Source organism: Gallus gallus, unplaced genomic scaffold (assembly GCF_016699485.2).
Source record: "Gallus gallus isolate bGalGal1 unplaced genomic scaffold, bGalGal1.mat.broiler.GRCg7b scaffold_135, whole genome shotgun sequence".
NCBI lineage: Eukaryota > Metazoa > Chordata > Aves > Galliformes > Phasianidae > Gallus > Gallus gallus.
Genome location: NW_024096087.1, coordinates 1 through 20,391, shown reverse-complemented (window position 1 = coordinate 20,391; position 20,391 = coordinate 1). Strand labels below are relative to the sequence as shown.

The window sequence follows — 20,391 nt, the reverse complement described above, 5'->3', positions numbered from 1 at the left end:
CCCCCCCCCCTTTAACCCCCCCCTTTCTCCCCCCCCCCCCTTTTCATTCCCCACCCATTTGGTCCCCCCCCCCCTTTAACCCCCCCTTTCTCCACCCCCTTTCTACCCCGCCCCCCGCCTTCTCACCCCCCTATTTTCTCCCCTCCCCCCCCTTTTCTTCCCCCCCCCCCTTTCCCCCCCCCCCCCCCCATTTGGTCCCCCCCCCCTTTAAACCCCCCCCCTTTCTCCCCCCCCCCCCTTTCTTCCCCCCCCTTCTCACCCCCCTATTTTCTCCCTCCCCACCCCCTTTTCTTCCCCCCCCCCCTTGCCCCCCCCCCCCCCATTTGGTCCCCCCCCCTTTAATAAACCCCCCCCGTTCTCACCCCCCCCTTTATTCTCCCCCCCTTTCTCCCCCCCCCCCATTTGGCCCGCCCCACCCCCTTTAACCGCGCCCCTTTCTCCCGCCCCTCTTTCTCCCCCCCCCCTTCTCACCCCCCTATTTTCTCCCTCCCCCCCCCCCCTTTCTTCCCCCCCATTTCCCCCCCCCCCCCATTTGGTCCCCCCCCCCCCTTTAACCCCACCCTTTCTCCCCCCCCTTTCCCCCCCCCCCCCTTCTCACCCCCCTATTTTCTCCCTCCCCCCCCCCTTTCTCCCCCCCCCCCTTTCATCCCCCCCCCATTTGATCCCCCCCCCTTTAACCCCCCCCTTTCTCAACCCCCCCTTTCTCCCCCCCCTTCTCACCCCCCTATTTTCTCCCTCCCCCCCCCCCCATTTGATCCCCCCCCCTTTAACCCCCCCTTTCTCCCCCCCCCTTTCTCCCCCCCCCCTTCTCACCCCCCTATTTTCTCCCTCCCCCCCCCCCTTTTCTCCCCCCCCCCTTCTCACCCCCCTATTTTCTCCCTCCCCCCCCCCCCTCTTCCCCCCCCCTTTCCCCCCCCCCATTTGATCCCCCCCCCCTTTAAACCCCCCTTTCTCCCCCCCCTTTCTCCCCCCCCCCTTCTCACCCCCCTATTTTCTCCCTCCCCCCCCCCCCTTCTCCCCCACCCCCCCATTTGGTCCCCCCCCCCACTTTCTCCCCCCCCCCCCCATTTGGTCCCCCCCCCCCCCCCCTTTTAACCCCGCCCCCTTTCTCCCCCCATCCGCCCAATCAGAGTGAAGCAGTCGGACGCGCAGCGCCTGCAGGACGAATACCGCCGCCTGCTGGACGGACTGCGACACTGGCGCCGCCGCCCGCGACGCCGACCAATACCTCGGCAGCCCAGTCTGCCCGACCACGTCCTGCACGGTATGGGGGGGGCGCCATCACCCCGTAGCCCCATATATACCACCCCATAGCCCCATAGATACCGCCCCATAACCCCATAGCCACCCCATAGCCCCATAGACACCACCCCATAACCCCATAACCCCCCATAACCCCATAGATACAGCCCCATAACCCCATATATACCACCCCATAACCCATAGCCACCCCATAGCCCCATAGATACTGCCCCATAACCCCATAGCCACCCCATAACCCCATAGATACGGCCCCAATACCTCGGCAGCCCCGTTCTGCCCGACCACGTCCTGCACGGTATGGGGGGGGCGCCATCACCCCATAGAGACCCCATAGCCCCATAGATACCGCCCCATAGCCCCATAGATACGGCCCTATAGCCCCATGACCCCATAGATACCGCCCCATAACCCCATAGATACCCCATAACCCCATAGATACAGCCCCAATACCTCGGCAGCCCCGTTCTGCCCGACCACGTCCTGCACGGTATGGGGGGGTCAAACTGCACCCCAAAACCCCATAACCCCATAGATACCATCCTATAGCCCCATACCCGCCCCATAGCCCCATAGATACCATCCTATAGCCCCATAACCCCATAGATACGGCCCAATACCTCGGCAGCCCCGTTCTGCCCGACCACGTCCTGCACGGTATGGGGGGGTCAACTGCACCCCATAGCCCCATAGATACCACCCCATAGCCCCATAGATACCGCCCCATAGCCCCATAACCCCATAGATACCATCCTATAGCCCCATAACCCCATAGATACGGCCCCAATACCTCGGCAGCCCCGTTCTGCCCGACCACGTCCTGCACGGTATGGGGGGGTCAACTGCACCCCATAACCCCATAGATACCACCCCATAGCCCCATATATACCGCCCCATAGCCCCCTTATAACCCCATAACCCCATAGGCACCCCATAGCCCCGTAGACACCACCTCATAACCCCATAACCCCTCCATAGTCCCATATATACCACCCCATAACCCCCTCATAACCCCATATATACCACCCCATAACCCCATATATACCGCCCCATAACCCCCTTATAACCCATAGCCCCATAGCCGCCCCATAGCCCCATATATTCTGCCCCATAACCCCATAGATACGGCCCCAATACCTCGGCAGCCCCGTTCTGCCCGACCACGTCCTGCACGGTATGGGGGGGTCAACTGCACCCCATAACCCCATAACCCCATAGATACCGCCCCATAACCCCATAGATACGGCCCTATAGCCCCATGACCCCATAGATACCATCCTATACCCCATAACCCCCCCATAACCCCATAGATACGGCCCCAATACCTCGGCAGCCCCGTTCTGCCCGACCACGTCCTGCACGGTATGGGGGGGTCAACTGCACCCCATAGCCCCATAGATACCGCCCCATAGCCCATAACCCCATAGATACCATCCTATAGCCCCATAACCCCATAGCCCCATAACCCCATAGATACGGCCCAATACCTCGGCAGCCCCGTTCTGCCCGACCACGTCCTGCACGGTATGGGGGGGCGCCATCACCCCATAGCCCCATAGATACCACCCCATAGCCCCATAGATACTGCCCCATAACCCCCCCATAACCCCATATACCACCCCATAACCCCATATACCACCCCATAACCCCATAGCCACCCCATAGCCCCATAGATACCACCCCATAACCCCATATATACCACCCCATAACCCCATAGCCACCCCATAGCCCCATAGATACTATCCTGTAGCCCCATAACCCCATAGATACCGCCCCATAACCCCATAGATACGGCCCCAATACCTCGGCAGCCCCGTTCTGCCCGACCACGTCCTGCACGGTATGGGGGGGTCAACTGCACCCCATAACCCCATAACCCCCCCATAACCCCATAGATACCGCCCCATAACCCCCTTATAACCCCATAGCCCCATAGCCGCCCCATAGCCCCATATATTCTGCCCCATAACCCCATAGATACGGCCCCAATACCTCGGCAGCCCCGTTCTGCCCGACCACGTCCTGCACGGTATGGGGGGGCGCCATCACCCCATAGAGACCCCATAGCCCCATAGATACCGCCCCATAGCCCCATAGATACGGCCCTATAGCCCCATGACCCCATAGATACCATCCTATACCCCATAACCCCCCCATAACCCCATAGATACGGCCCCAATACCTCGGCAGCCCCGTTCTGCCCGACCACGTCCTGCACGGTATGGGGGGGTCAACTGCACCCCATAACCCCATAACCACCCAATAACCCCATAGATACCGCCCCATAACCCCATAGATACGGCCCTATAGCCCCGTGACCCCATAGATACCATCCTATAGACCCATGACCCCATAGATACGGCCCCAATACCTCGGCAGCCCCGTTCTGCCCGACCACGTCCTGCACGGTATGGGGGGGTCAACTGCACCCCATAACCCCATAACCACCCCATAACCCCATAGATACCGCCCCATAGCCCCATAGATACGGCCCCATAGCCCCATAACCCCATAGATACGGCCCCAATACCTCGGCAGCCCCGTTCTGCCCGACCACGTCCTGCACGGTATGGGGGGGCGCCATCACCCCATAGAGACCCCATAGCCCCATAGATACCGCCCCATAGCCCCATAGATACGGCCCTATAGCCCCATAACCCCATAGATACGGCCCCAATACCTCGGCAGCCCCGTTCTGCCCGACCACGTCCTGCACGGTATGGGGGGGTCAACTGCACCCCAAAACCCCATAACCCCCCCATAACCCCATAGATACCGCCCCATAACCCCATAGATACGGCCCTATAGCCCCATGACCCCATAGATACCATCCTATAGCCCCATAACCCCATAGATACAGCCCCAATACCTCGGCAGCCCCGTTCTGCCCGACCACGTCCTGCACGGTATGGGGGGGCGCCATCACCCCATAGAGACCCCATAGCCCCATAGATACCGCCCCATAGCCCCATAGATACCGCCCCATAGCCCCATAACCCCATAGATAGCATCCTATAGCCCCATAACCCCATAGATACGGCCCCAATACCTCGGCAGCCCCGTTCTGCCCGACCACGTCCTGCACGGTATGGGGGGGTCAACTGCACCCCAAAACCCCATAACCCCATAGATACCATCCTATAACCCCATAGCCACTCCATAGCTCCATAGATACTATCCTGTAGCCCCATAACCCCATAGATACCCCATAACCCCATAGATACCCCATAACCCCATAGATACCGCCCCATAACCCCATATACCACCCCATAACCCCATAGCCACCCCATAGCCCCATAGATACCGCCCCATAACCCCATAGATACCCCATAACCCCATAGAGACCCCATAGCCCCATAGATACCGCCCCATAGCCCCATAGATACGGCCCCAATACCTCGGCAGCCCCGTTCTGCCCGACCACGTCCTGCACGGTATGGGGGGGTCAACTGCACCCCATAACCCCATAACCCCCCCATTACCCCATAGATACCGCCCCATAACCCCCTTATAACCCCATAGCCCCATAGCCGCCCCATAGCCCCATATATTCTGCCCCATAACCCCATAGATACGGCCCCAACACCTCGGCAGCCCCGTTCTGCCCGACCACGTCCTGCACGGTGTGGGGGGGCGCCATCACCCCATAGAGACCGCCCCATAACTTCTCCATAATCCCATATATACCACCCCATAGCCCCATAGATAGTGCCACATAACCCCATAGTTACCATCCTATAACCCCCCATACACCCCCATACTCCCCCTCATCCCCCCATAACCCCTGTATAACCCCCCATATCCCCCCAATAACCCCCCATATCCCCCCATATCCCCCATATACCCCCCATACTCCCCCATATCCCCCCATAATGCTCCCATACCCCCCCATAACCCCCTCATAACCCCCCATATCCCACCCATAACCCCCCAATAACCCCCTTATCCCCCTATAACCCCCCCATATTCCCCCCATAGACCCCCATACCCCTTCATATCCCCCCTAAACCCCCATATAACCCCCATATCCCCCCATATCCCCCCCATAACCCCTATATAACCCCCCAATACCCACCATATCCCTCCCATACCCCCCCATATCCCCCCATAACCCCCTCATAACCCCCCATATCCCCCCAATACCCCCAATACCCCCCCATAACCCCCCAATACCCCCCATATCCCCCCAATACCCCCCAATACCCCCCCATAACCCCCAATAACCCCCCATATCCCCCCAATACCCCCCCATACCCACTCATATCCCCCATAGCCCCCCCATATCCCCCATAACGCCCCAATACCCCCTCATATACCCCCAATACCCCCCCATATCTCCCCAGTATCCCCCATATCGCCCCCATATCCCCCCAATACCCCTCATACCCCAAAAAAAACCCCCCATATCCCCCCATAACCCCCCAATACCCCCTCACAACCCCCCATAACCCCCCAATAACCCCCCATATCCCCCCCATATTCCCCCAATAACCCCCCATATCCCCCCATAACCCCCCAATACCCCCCATATCCGCCCATAATGCCCCCATATCCCCCCAATACCCCCCAATACCCCCCCATAACCCCCCATATCCCCCCAATACCCCCCCCATACCCCCCATAACCCCCTCTCTGACCCCCCCGTGGCCCCCCCCAGAGGCGGTGCCCGGCAGTATCCGCACGGCGGAGCACTTTGTGTCCTTCCTTCGCCGCCTGCTGTGCTTCGGGGGGTACCCCACACCCCCCCATAACCCCCCTATATCCCCCATATCCCCCTATATCCCCCCAATACCCCTCATATCCCCCCAATACCCCCCTTATAACCCCCCATATCCCCCCAATACCCCCTCATACCCCCTCATATCCCCCCAATACCCCCCCATATCCCCCCATATCCCCCCAATACCCCCTCATATCCCCCATAACCCCTCAATACCCCCTCATAACCTCCCATATCCCCCCATAACCCCCTTATAACCCCCATATCCCCCCAATACCCCCTCATAACCCCCCATAACCCCCCAATAACCCCCCTATATCCCCCCATATCCCCCATATCCCCCCCATATCCCCCATAACCCCTATATAACCCCCCCATAACCCCCCCCGTGCCCCCCCCAGAGGCGGTGCCCGGCAGTATCCGCACGGCGGAGCACTTTGTGTCCTTCCTTCGCCGCCTGCTGTGCTTCGGGGGGTACCCCACACCCCCCAATATCCCCCTATATCCCCCATATCCCCCCATATCCCCCCAATACCCCCTCATACCCCCCATATCCCCACCATACCCCCCCATATCCCCCCATATCCCCCCAATACCCCCTCATACCCCCCCATATCCCCACCATACCCCCCTATATCCCCCCATATCCCCCCAATACCCCCTCATATCCCCCCATACCCCCCCATAACCCCCTATATCCCCTCCATATCCCCCTATAACCCCTATATAACCCCCCAATACCCCCTCATATCCCCCCATAACCCCTATATAACCCCCTCTCTGACCCCCCCGTGCCCCCCCCAGAGGCGGTGCCCGGCAGTATCCGCACGGCGGAGCACTTTGTGTCCTTCCTTCGCCGCCTGCTGTGCTTCGGGGGGTACCCCACACCCCCCAATACCCCCCTATATCCCCCCATATCCCCCCATATCCCCCCCATAACCCCCCATATCCCCCCATATCCTCCCATAACCCCTATATAACCCCCCATAACCCCCCAATACCCCCTCATATCCCCCAATACCCCCCTTATAACCCCCATATCCCCCCAATACCCCCTCATACCCCCTCATATCCCCCCAATACCCCCCTATATCCCTCCATATCCCCCCAATACCCCCTCATATCCCCCCATAACCCCCCAATACCCCCCTATATCCCCCCATATCCCCCCAATACCCCCCCATATCCCCCCAATACCCCCTCATAACCCCCCATACCCCCACAATACCCCCTCATATCCCCCCATATTCCCCCAATACCCCCTCATAACCTCCCATATCCCCCATAACCCCCCAATACCCCCCTATATCCCCCCCATAACCCCCCATACCCCCCCATAACCCTCTTTCTGACCCCCCCGTGCCCCCCCAGAGGCGGTGCCCGGCAGTATCCGCACGGCGGAGCACTTTGTGTCCTTCCTTCGCCGCCTGCTGTGCTTCGGGGGGTACCCCCCCCCCCCCCAATACCCCCCCATATACCCCCCTTATCCCCCCATATCCCCCCATAACCCCCCAATTTCCCCTCATAACCCCCATAAAACCCCCTCATATCCTCCCATAACCCCCCAATACCTCCTTATATCCCCCCATATCCCCCCCATATCCCCCAATACCCCCTCATAACCCCCAATACCCCCCCATATCCCCCCATAACCCCCCAATACCCCCCTATATCCCCCCATATCCCTCCAATACCCCCTCATAACCCCCCATACCCCCACAATACCCCCTCATATCCCCCCATATTCCCCCAATACCCCCTCATAACCTCCCATATCCCCCATAACCCCCCAATACCCCCCCATAACCCCCCCATCCCCCCAATACCCCCCTATATCCCCCCATATCCCCCCATATCCCCCCAATACCCCTCATACCCCCCAATACCCCCCCATATCCGCCCATAATGCCCCCATATCCCCCCAATACCCCCCCATATCCCCCCATAACCCCTATATAACCCCCCCATAACCCCCCCCGTGCCCCCCCCAGAGGCGGTGCCCGGCAGTATCCGCACGGCGGAGCACTTTGTGTCCTTCCTTCGCCGCCTGCTGTGCTTCGGGGGGTACCCCACACCCCCCCATAACCCCCCTATATCCCCCCATATCCCCCCATATCCCCCCAATACCCCCTCATATCCCCCCATAACCCCCCAATACCCCCTCATAACCTCCCATATCCCCCCATAACCCCCTTATAACCCCCATATCCCCCAATACCTCCTCATAACCCCCATAACCCCCCAATAACCCCCCATATACCCCCATATCCCCCCATAACCCCCCAATACCCCCTCATAACCCCCCATATTCCCCCTATATCCCCCCAATACCCCCTCATATCCCCCCATAACCCCCCAATACCCCCCTATATCCCCCCATATCCCCCCAATACCCCCCCATATCCCCCCAATACCCCCTCATACCCCCCCATATCCCCACCATACCCCCCTATATCCCCCCATATCCCCCCAATACCCCCTCATATCCCCCCATAACCCCCCAATACCCCCCTATATCCCCCCATATCCCCCCAGTACCCCCCCATACCCCCCCATAACCCCCTATATCCCCTCCATATCCCCCTATAACCCCTATATAACCCCCCAATACCCCCTCATATCCCCCCAATACCCCCTCATATCCCCCATATCCCCCCATAACCCCTATATAACCCCCCCATACCCCCCCATACCCCCCCATAACCCCCCCCGTGCCCCCCCAGAGGCGGTGCCCGGCAGTATCCGCACGGCGGAGCACTTTGTGTCCTTCCTTCGCCGCCTGCTGTGCTTCGGGGGGTACCCCACACCCCCCAATACCCCCCTATATCCCCCCATATCCCCCCATATCACCCCATATCCCCCCATAACCCCTATATAACCCCCATATCCCCCCAATACCCCCTCATATCCCCCCAATACCCCCCTATATCCCTCCATATCCCCCAATACCCTCTCATATCCCTCCATAACACCCCAATACCCCCCAATACCCCCCCATAACCCCCCATATTACCCCATATCCCCCCATATCCCCCCAATACCCCCTCATAACCCCCCATAACCCCCTCATATCCCCCCATAACCCCCCAATACCCCCCTATATCCGCCCATAACCCCCTCATAACCCCCCAATAACCCCCCATATCCCCCCCATATCCCCCCATAACCCCCCAATAACCCCCCATATCCCCCCATATCCCCCTCATAACCCCCCATATCCCCCAATAACCCCCCATATCTCCCCATATCCCCCCATAATCCCCTCATAACCCCCCATAACCCCCAATACCCCCCCATATCCCCCCATACCCCCCCATAACCCCTATATAACCCCCCCATAACCCCCCCCGTGCCCCCCCCAGAGGCGGTGCCCGGCAGTATCCGCACGGCGGAGCACTTTGTGTCCTTCCTTCGCCGCCTGCTGTGCTTCGGGGGGTACCCCACACCCCCCTATAGCCCCCCATAGCCCCCCAATACCTCCCCAATACCCCCTCATATCCCCCCATAACCCCCCATATCCCCCCAATACCCCCCCGTACCCACTCATATCCCCCCATAGCCCCCCCATATCCCCCCATAACGCCCAATACCCCCTCATATCCCCCTAATACTCCCCCATAACCCCCCATATCCCCCCAATACCCCCTCATACCCCTCCATAACCCCCATATCCCCCCCATATCCCCCCATAACCCCCCATATCCCCCCATAACCCCCATATCCCCCCAATACCCCCCCATATCCCCCCATAACCCCTATATAACCCCCCCATAACCCCCCCCGTGCCCCCCCCAGAGGCGGTGCCCGGCAGTATCCGCACGGCGGAGCACTTTGTGTCCTTCCTTCGCCGCCTGCTGTGCTTCGGGGGGTACCCCACACCCCCCAATACCCCCCTATATCCCCCCATATCCCCCCATATCACCCCCATATCCCCCATAACCCCTATATAACCCCCCATATCCCCCCAATACCCCCTCATATCCCCCAATACCCCCCTATATCCCTCCATATCCCCCCAATACCCTCTCATATCCCTCCATAACACCCCAATACCCCCCAATACCCCCCCATAACCCCCCATATTCCCCCATATCCCCCCATATCCCCCCAATACCCCCTCATAACCCCCCATAACCCCCTCATATCCCCCCATAACCCCCAATACCCCCCTATATCCCCCCATAACCCCCTCATAACCCCCCAATAACCCCCCAATACCCCCCCATATCCCCCCAATACCCCCTCATAACCCCCCATATCCCCCCAATACCCCCTCATAAACCCCCCATATCCCCCCATTACCCCCTCATATCCCCCCATAACCCCCCAATACCCCCTCATAACCTCCATATCCCCCCATACCCCCTCATATCCCCCCAATACCCCCCCATAACCCCCCATATCCCCCCAATACCCCCTCATACCCCCCCATATCCCCCCAATATCCCCCTATATACCCCCATATCCCCCCAATACCCCCTCATATCCCCCCATAACCCCCCAATACCCCCCTATATCCCCCCATATCCCCCCAATACCCCGTCATAACCCCCCCAATACCTCCCCATAACCCCCCAATACCCTCTCATATCCCCCATATCCCCCCAATACCCCCCCATATCCCCCATAACCCCCTTATAACCCCCCATACCCCCACAATACCCCCTCATATCCCCCATATTCCCCCAATACCCCCCCATAACCCCCCATAACCCCGCAATACCCCCCATACCCCCCCATACCCCCCCATAACCCCCCCCGTGCCCCCCCCAGAGGCGGTGCCCGGCAGTATCCGCACGGCGGAGCACTTTGTGTCCTTCCTTCGCCGCCTGCTGTGCTTCGGGGGGTACCCCACACCCCCCAATACCCCCCTATATCCCCCCATATCCCCCATATCCCCCAATACCCCCTCATATCCCCCCATAACCCCTCAATACTCCCCTATATCCCCTCATATCCCCCTCATATCCCCCCATAACCCCCCAATACCCCCACATAACCCCCCAATACCCCCTCATACCCCCCCATAACCCCCCATACCCCCCCAATACCCCCCCATAACCCCCCATAACCCGCCATATCCCCCATAACCCCCCATATCCCCCCATATCCCCTCATATCCCCCCATATCCCCCCAATAACCCCCATATCCCCCCAATACCCCCTCATAACCCCCCATAGCCCCCCCATACCCCTTCATATCCCCCCAATACGCCCTCATAACCCCCCATAGCCCCCTCATATCCCCCCATAACCCCCCAATACCCCCCTATATCCCCCCATATCCCCCCATATCCCCCCATAACCCCTATATAACCCCCCATACCCCCCCATAAACCCCCCCCGTGCCCCCCCCAGAGGCGGTGCCCGGCAGTATCCGCACGGCGGAGCACTTTGTGTCCTTCCTTCGCCGCCTGCTGTGCTTCGGGGGGTACCCCACACCCCCCAATATCCCCCTATATCCCCCATATCCCCCCATATCCCCCCAATACCCCCTCATATCCCCGCATAACCCCTCAATACTCCCCTATATCCCCTCATATCCCCCTCATATCCCCCATAACCCCCAATACCCCCTCATAACCCCCCATAACCCCCTCATATCCTCCCATAACCCCCCAATACCCCCCCATATCCCCCATATCCCCCCAATACCCCTCATACCCCCCCATATCCCACCATACCCCCCCATATCCCCCCATATCCCCCCAATACCCCCTCATACCCCCCATATCCCCACCATACCCCCCTATATCCCCCCATATCCCCCAATACCCCCTCATATCCCCCCATACCCCCCCATAACCCCCTATATCCCCTCCATATCCCCCTATAACCCCTATATAACCCCCCAATACCCCCTCATATCCCCCCATAACCCCTATATAACCCCCCCATAACCCCCCCGTGCCCCCCCCAGAGGCGGTGCCCGGCAGTATCCGCACGGCGGAGCACTTTGTGTCCTTCCTTCGCCGCCTGCTGTGCTTCGTGGGCTCCCGGCTGCGGGGGCCGCGCGTGGAGCAGCTCAGCCCCCCCGCCTTCCTCAGTGAGCTCCGACAGCGCGTCTGCATCGACCGCAAACCGCTACGGTCCGTTTTGGGGGGGGGGGGGGGGTCACACGGGGTCACCTGGGGTCATACAGCCCCCCCCCACTTTCGTTTTGGGGTCACCTGAGGTCATACAGCCCCCCCCCCTTTTGTTTTGGGGTCACATGAGGTCATAGATCCCCCCCCCCCCCCTCCCTTTCCTTTTGGGGTCACCTGAGGTCATACAGCCCCCCCCCCCTTTTCCTTTTGGGGTCACCTGGGGTCATAGAGCCCCCCTCTCTTTTCTTTTGGGGTCACCTGGGGTCATCACGCCCCCCATTGGGGTCACCTGGGGTCATAGCACCCCCCATTGGGGTCACACGGGGTCACCTGAGTTCATACAGCCCCCCCCACTTTCGTTTTGGGGTCACCTGAGGTCATACAGCCCCCCCCCCCCTTTCCTTTTGGGGTCACCTGGGGTCATAGCACCCCCATTGGGGTCACCTGGGGTCCCCTGAGGTCATACAGCCCCCCCCCCACTTTTGTTCTGGGGTCATCACGCCCCCCCATTGGGGTCACCTGGGGTCATAGCGCCCCCCATTGGCGTCACTTGGGGTCACCTGAGGTCATAGAGCCCCCCCCTCTTTTCTTTGGGGTCACCTGGGATCATAGCGCCCCCCATTGGGGTCACTTGGGGTCATAGCACCCCCCATTGGGGTCACCTGGGGTCACCTGGGGTCATAGGGCCCCCCCCCCCTTTCGTTTTGGGGTCACCTGAGGTCATACAGCCCCCCCCACTTTCGTTTTGGGGTCACCTGAGGTCATACAGCACCCCCCCACTTTCGTTTTGGGGTCACCTGAGGTCATACAGCACCCCCCCATTTTCGTTTTGGGGTCACCTGGGGTCATAGCACCCCCCATTGGGGTCACACGGGGTCACCTGAAGTCATACAGCCCCCCGCCCTTTCCTTTTGGGGTCACCTGAGGTCATAGAGCCCCCCCCTCTTTTCTTTTGGGGTCACCTGGGGTCATCACGCCCCCCCGTTGGGGTCAACTGGGGTCATAGCGCCCCCATTGGGGTCACCTGGGGTCACCTGGGGTCATAGCACCCCCCCCATTGGGGTCACCTGGGGTCATAGCGCCCCCCCCCCTTTCCATTTGGGGTCACCTGGGGTCATACAAACCCCCCCCCGCCCTTTCTTTTTGGGGTCACCTGGGGTCATAGCACCTCCTCCCCCCCCCCCCCCCTTTCCTTTTGGGGTCACCTGAGGTCATAGAGCCCCCCTCTCTTTTCTTTTGGGGTCACCTGGGGTCATCACGCCCCCCCATTGGGGTCACCTGGGGTCATAGCACCCCCCATTGGGGTCACACGGGGTCACCTGAGTTCATACAGCCCCCCCCCACTTTCGTTTTGGGGTCACCTGAGGTCATACAGCCCCCCCCCCCCTTTCCTTTTGGGGTCACCTGGGGTCATAGCACCCCCCATTGGGGTCACCTGGGGTCCCCTGGGGTCATAGCACCCCCCCCATTGGGGTCACCTGGGGTCATAGCACCCCCCATTGGGGTCACACGGGGTCATAGCGCCCCCCCCGGGGTCACACAGGGTCACCTGAGGTCATACAGCCCCCCCGCCCTTTCCTTTTGGGGTCACCTGAGGTCATACAGCCCCCCCCCCCTTTTGTTTTGGGGTCACCTGGGGTCATCACGCCCCCCCATTGGGGTCACCTGGGGTCATAGCACCCCCCATTGGGGTCACCGGGGGTCACGTGAGGTCATACAGCCCCCCCCCACTTTCGTTTTGGGGTCACCTGGGATCATAGCGCCCCCCATTGGGGTCACCTGGGGTCACCTGGGGTCATAGCACCCCCCTATTGGGGTCACCTGCGGTCATAGCGCCCCCCCCCTTTCCATTTGGGGTCACCTGGGGTCATACAAACCCCCCCCCCCACTTTCTTTTTGGGGTCACCTGGGGTCATAGCACCTCCTCCCCTTCCCGTCCTTTCCTTTTGGGGTCACCTGAGGTCATACAGCCCCCCCCCCTTTTGTTTTGGGGTCACCTGCGGTCATAGAGCCCCCCCCCTTTCCATTTGGGGTCACCTGGGGTCATCACGCCCCCCCATTGGGGTCACCTGGGGTCATAGCACCCCCCATTGGGGTCACACGGGGTCACCTGAGGTCATACAGCCCCCCCCACTTTTGTTCTGGGGTCATCACGCCCCCCCATTGGGGTCACCTGGGGTCATAGCACCCCCCATTGGCGTCACTTGGGGTCACCTGAGGTCATAGAGCCCCCCCCTCTTTTCTTTTGGGGTCACCTGGGATCATAGCGCCCCCCATTGGGGTCACTTGGGGTCATAGCACCCCCCATTGGGGTCACCTGGGGTCACCTGGGGTCATAGGGCCCCCCCCCCCTTTCGTTTTGGGGTCACCTGAGGTCATACAGCCCCCCCCACTTTCGTTTTGGGGTCACCTGAGGTCATACAGCACCCCCCCATTTTCGTTTTGGGGTCACCTGGGGTCATAGCACCCCCCATTGGGGTCACACGGGGTCACCTGAAGTCATACAGCCCCCCGCCCTTTCCTTTTGGGGTCACCTGAGGTCATAGAGCCCCCCCGTTGGGGTCAACTGGGGTCATAGCGCCCCCATTGGGGTCACCTGGGGTCACCTGGGGTCATAGCACCCCCCCCATTGGGGTCACCTGGGGTCATAGCGCCCCCCCCTTTCCATTTGGGGTCACCTGGGGTCATACAAACCCCCCCCCCACTTTCTTTTTGGGGTCACCTGGGGTCATAGCACCTCCTCCCCCCCCCCCCCCCTTTCCTTTTGGGGTCACCTGAGGTCGTACAGCCCCCCCCCACTTTCATTTTGGGGTCACCTGAGGTCATACAGCCCCCCCCACTTTTGTTTTGGGGTCACCTGGGGTCATCACGCCCCCCCATTGGGGTCACCTGGGGTCATAGCACCCCCCCCATTGGGGTCACCTGGGGTCATAGTGCCCCCCCCCCCTTTCCTTTTGGGGTCACCTGAGGTCATAGAGCCCCCCCCTCTTTTCTTTTGGGGTCACCTGGGATCATAGCGCCCCCCATTGGGGTCACCTGGGGTCACCTGAGGTCATAGAGCCCCCCCCCACTTTCATTTTGGGGTCACCTGAGGTCATACAAACCCCCCCACTTTCGTTTAGGGGTTACCTGAGGTCATAGAGCCCCCCCCCCCCTTTCCATTTGGGGTCACCTGGGGTCATAGCGCCCCCCATTGGGGTCACTTGGGGTCATAGCGTCCCCCCCCCAGTGCCCCCCCTTTGCCCCCCCACCCCCCCTCCCTGCCCCCCCTCACTGCCTCCGCCCCATTGCCCCCCCCTCTGCCCCCCCCACCGCCCTCACCCCCCCCATTGCCCCCCTCCCCCCCTTTGCCCCCCCCTCACTGCCCCCCCTTCCACCCACCATTGCCTCTGCCCCCCCCCCCCACTGCCCCCCCATTTGCCCCCCCACCCACCAACCCCCTCCCCCCCTCCCCTCTCCTCCCCCCCACCCCCCTATTGCCCCCCCCCACAACCCCTTCCCCCCCCCATTGGCCCCCTGTCACCCCCCCATACCCCCACTTGACCCCCCCTCACCGCCCCCCCCTTTGCCCCCCCACATGCCCTTCCCCCCCCCATTGCCCCCCCCCCCAGACCCCACCTGACCCCCCCCCGGTGCCCCCCCATTGCCCCCCTCATTGATCCCTCCACCCCCCCTTGACCTCCCCCCTCCCCCCAATGGCCACCCCCCTCACTGCCCCCCCCACCCCCCCCACCCCCCATTGCCCCCCCCCAATTACGGCCCCCCCCATTGCCCCCCCCCTCACTGCCCCCATTGCCCCGCAGGTTCTGCTCGGAGCGGCTGCGCTCTCTGCTGCACACATTGGCTCTGACATTGCCCCCCCATTGCCCCCCCATTTCCCCCCCACCCCCCAATTACGGCCCCCCCCATTGCCCCCCCCCCCCTCACGCCCCCCCCCCCCCCATTGCCCCCCCCCTGCAGGTTCTGCTCGGAGCGGCTGCGCTCTCTGCTGCACACATTGGCTCTGACATTGCCCCCCCATTGCCCCCCCCCAGTTAATTATTGCCCCCCCCCTCACTGCCCCCATTGCCCCCCCCCCGCAGGTTCTGCTCGGAGCGGCTGCGCTCTCTGCTGCACACATTGGCTCTGACATTGCCCCCCCATTGCCCCCCCCACACCCCCCCTCCCCCCAATTACCCCCCCACCCCCCCTCCCCCCCATTGCCCCCCCTCACCCCCCTCATTGGCCCCCCCTCACCCCCCCACTGCCCCCCCATTGACCCCCCCATTGACCCCTCCAACCCCCCTTGACCTCCCCCTCCCCCCCATGGCCACCCCCCTCACTGCCCCCCCCAGACCCCCCACCCTCCCTTGACCCCCCCCATTGCCCCCCCCCTCACGCCCCCCCCCCCCCATTGCCCCCCCCCGCAGGTTCTGCTCGGAGCGGCTGCGCTCTCTGCTGCACACATTGGCTCTGACATTGCCCCCCATTGCCCCCCCCACACCCCCCCATTGCCCCCCCATTTCCCCCCCCCACAACCCCCTCACGCCCCCCCCCACACCCCCCTTCCTCCCTCCCCCCCCATTGCCCCCCAACCCCCCCACTGCCCCCCACTGCCCCCTTTGCCCCCCCCTCCCCCCTCCCTGCCCCCCCATTGCCCCCCCATTGCCCCCCCCACACCCCCCCTTCCCCCCATTGCCCCCCCTCACCCCCCTCAACCCCCCCCTTCCCCCCCATTTCCCCCCCCCACAACCCCCCCATTGCCCCCCCATTGCCCCCCCACACCCCCCCCTTCCCCCATTGCCCCCCCCTCACCCCCCTCAACCCCCATTGCCCCCCCATTTCCCCCCCCCCACACCCCCCCATTGCCCCCCATTGCCCCCCCACACCCCCCCCTTCCCCCCATTGCCCCCCCCTCACCCCCCTCAACCCCCATTGCCCCCCCATTGCCCCCCCCCACACCCCCCATTGCCCCCCCCTCACTGCCCCCCCCCCGCAGGTTCTGCTCGGAGCGGCTGCGCTCTGTGCTGCACACATTGGCTCTGACATTGCCCCCCCATTGCCCCCCCCACACCCCCCCATTGCCCCCCCATTTCCCCCCCCCACAACCCCCTCACGCCCCCCCCCACACCCCCCTTCCTCCCTCCCCCCCCATTGCCCCCCAACCCCCCCACTGCCCCCACTGCCCCCTTTGCCCCCCCCTCCCCCCTCCCTGCCCCCCCATTGCCCCCCCATTGCCCCCCCCACACCCCCCCCTTCCCCCCATTGCCCCCCCTCACCCCCCTCAACCCCCATTGCCCCCCCATTTCCCCCCCCCACACCCCCCCATTGCCCCCCCATTGCCCCCCCCCACACCCCCCCTTGACCCCCCCCCGGTGCCCCCCCCCGCAGGTTCTGCTCGGAGCGGCTGCGCTCTCTGCTGCACACATTGGCTCTGACATTGCCCCCCCATTGCCCCCCCCCCCCAATTAGTACCCCCCCCCCCCCCAGTTAATTATTGCCCCCCCCCCCCAGGTTCTGCTCGGAGCGGCTGCGCTCTCTGCTGCACACATTGGCTCTGACATTGCCCCCCCATTGCCCCCCCATTGCCCCCCTCACCGCCCTCATTGCCCCCCCCTCACCCCCCTCACCCCCCTCACCCCCCCACTGCCCCCCCCCCATTGACCCCCCCACCCCCATTTGACCCCCCCCGGTGCCCCCCACCCCCACACCCCCCCTTGACCCCCCCATTGCCCCCCCCAGTTAATTATTGCCCCCCCCCCAGGTTCTGCTCGGAGCGGCTGCGCTCTCTGCTGCACACATTGGCTCTGACATTGCCCCCCCATTGCCCCCCCCATTGCCCCCCCCACTGCCCCCCCATTGCCCCCCCCCAATTACGGCCCCCCCCCCACCCCCACCTGACCCCCCCCGGTTCCCCCCCCCCCGCAGGTTCTGCTCGGAGCGGCTGCGCTCTCTGCTGCACACATTGGCTCTGACATTGCCCCCCCATTGCCCCCCCATTGCCCCCCCCTCACTACCCCCCCCAACCCCCAATTGCCCCCCCCCTCACCGCCCCCCCATTGCCCCCCCCCAGTTAATTATTGCCCCCCCCCCGCAGGTTCTGCTCGGAGCGGCTGCGCTCTCTGCTGCACACATTGGCTCTGACATTGCCCCCCCATTGCCCCCCCCCAGTTAATTATTGCCCCCCCCATTGCCCCCCCCCCAGGTTCTGCTCGGAGCGGCTGCGCTCTCTGCTGCACACATTGGCTCTGACATTGCCCCCCCATTGCCCCCCCCCAGTTAATTATTGCCCCCCCCCCAGTTAATTATTGCCCCCCCCCATTGCCCCCCCCCCCAATTAGTACCCCCCCCCCCCCAGTTAATTATTGCCCCCCCCCCCAGGTTCTGCTCGGAGCGGCTGCGCTCTCTGCTGCACACATTGGCTCTGACATTGCCCCCCATTGCCCCCCCCCAGTTAATTATTGCCCCCCCCCCGCAGGTTCTGCTCGGAGCGGCTGCGCTCTCTGCTGCACACATTGGCTCTGACATTGCCCCCCCATTGCCCCCCCCAGTTAATTATTGCCCCCCCCCATTGCCCCCCCCCAGGTTCTGCTCGGAGCGGCTGCGCTCTCTGCTGCACACATTGGCTCTGACATTGCCCCCCCATTGCCCCCCCCCAGTTAATTATTGCCCCCCCCCCAGTTAATTATTGCCCCCCCCCATTGCCCCCCCCCCCAATTAGTACCCCCCCCCCCCCAGTTAATTATTGCCCCCCCCCCCAGGTTCTGCTCGGAGCGGCTGCGCTCTCTGCTGCACACATTGGCTCTGACATTGCCCCCCCATTGCCCCCCCCCAGTTAATTATTGCCCCCCCCCAGTTAATTATTGCCCCCCCCCAGTTAATTATTGCCCCCCCCCCAGGTTCTGCTCGGAGCGGCTGCGCTCTCTGCTGCACACATTGGCTCTGACATTGCCCCCCCATTGCCCCCCCCCAGTTAATTATTGCCCCCCCCCAGTTAATTATTGCCCCCCCCCAGTTAATTATTGCCCCCCCCCCAGGTTCTGCTCGGAGCGGCTGCGCTCTCTGCTGCACACATTGGCTCTGACATTGCCCCCCCATTGCCCCCCCCAGTTAATTATTGCCCCCCCCCCAGGTTCTGCTCGGAGCGGCTGCGCTCTCTGCTGCACACATTGGCTCTGACGGAGGCGGCGGATTTCTCCTCCCTGACGCTGCTCTGCAACTTCGGCACTCTGCTGGGGACCTACAGCAAGGGTGGGGGGGGCAATCATTAATTGGGGGGGGGCACTAATTGGGAGGGGCACTAATTGGGGGGGGGGGCAGAGCAAGGGGGGGGGGCAGTCATTAACTGGGGGGGGGGGCATTAATTGGGGGGGGGGCACTAATTGGGGGGGGGGACGTACAGCAAGGGTGGGGGGGGACATACAGGAAGGGTGGGGGGGGCAATCATTAACTGGGGGGGGGTGCACTAATTGGGGGGGGGGCATGGCAAGGGGGGGGGGCACTAATTGGGGGGGGGCACTAATTGGGGGGGGGGGACATACAGGAAGGGTGGGGGGGGCAATAATGAACGGGGGGGGGGGCACTAATTGGGGGGGGCATGGCAAAGGGGGGGGGCACTAATTAGGGAAGGGGGACTAATTGGGGGGGGGGGGCACGCCAAGGGGGGGACATACAGCAAGGGTGGGGGGGGGGCAATAATTAATTGGGGGGGGGCACTAATGGGGGGGGAGCACTAATTGGGGGGGGCACTAATTGGGGGGGGGACCTACAGCAAGGGTGGGGGGGCAGTCATTAACTGGGGGGGGGGGGCACTAATTGGGGGCAGTCATTAACTGGGGGGGGGCACTAATTGGGAGGGGGGGACGTACAGCAAGGGTGGGGGGGGGCAGTCATTAACTGGGGGGGGCATTAATTGGGGGGGCACTAATTGGGGGGGGGGACATACAGGAAGGGTGGGGGGGGCAATCATTAACTGGGGGGGCGGGCACTAATTGGGGGGGCACTAATTGGGGGGGGGGCATGGCAAGGGGGGGGGGCACTAATTGGGGGGGGCACTAATTGGGGGGGGGGGGGGCACGCCAAGGGGGGGACGTACAGCAAGGGTGGGGGGGGCAATAATTAACTGGGGGGGGGGCACTAATTGGGGGGGGGGGCAGAGCAAGGGGGGGGGGGGGCAGTCATTAACTGGGGGGGGCACTAATTGGGGGGAGGCACTAATGGGGGGGGGGGCATACAGCAAGGGGGGGGGGGGCAGTCATTAACTGGGGGGGGGGGCACTAATTGGGGGGGGGGCACTAATTGGGGGGGGGGGCACTAATTGGGGGGGACGACATACAGGAAGGGTGG

General features: G+C 62.7%; 1 protein-coding gene and 1 long non-coding RNA gene across 2 annotated transcripts; both read left to right on the top strand.

Moving 5' to 3' along the window:
• Positions 1-1,101: 1,101 nt before the first annotated feature.
• On the top strand, positions 1,102-19,316 carry ERCC2 (ERCC excision repair 2, TFIIH core complex helicase subunit; the record flags this gene model as incomplete). Its single annotated transcript, XM_040657329.1, has 3 exons — positions 1,102-1,264; positions 11,901-12,069; positions 19,178-19,316. Coding segments are annotated over 3 exons (471 nt in total), but the record flags the coding sequence as incomplete, so codon positions are not given.
• LOC121108969 lies at positions 4,647-6,459 on the top strand. The gene is made up of 3 exons (XR_005843644.2): positions 4,647-4,883; positions 5,918-5,990; positions 6,382-6,459. It is a non-coding gene; the product is annotated as an uncharacterized LOC121108969 (long non-coding RNA).
• Positions 19,317-20,391: the final 1,075 nt, after the last annotated feature.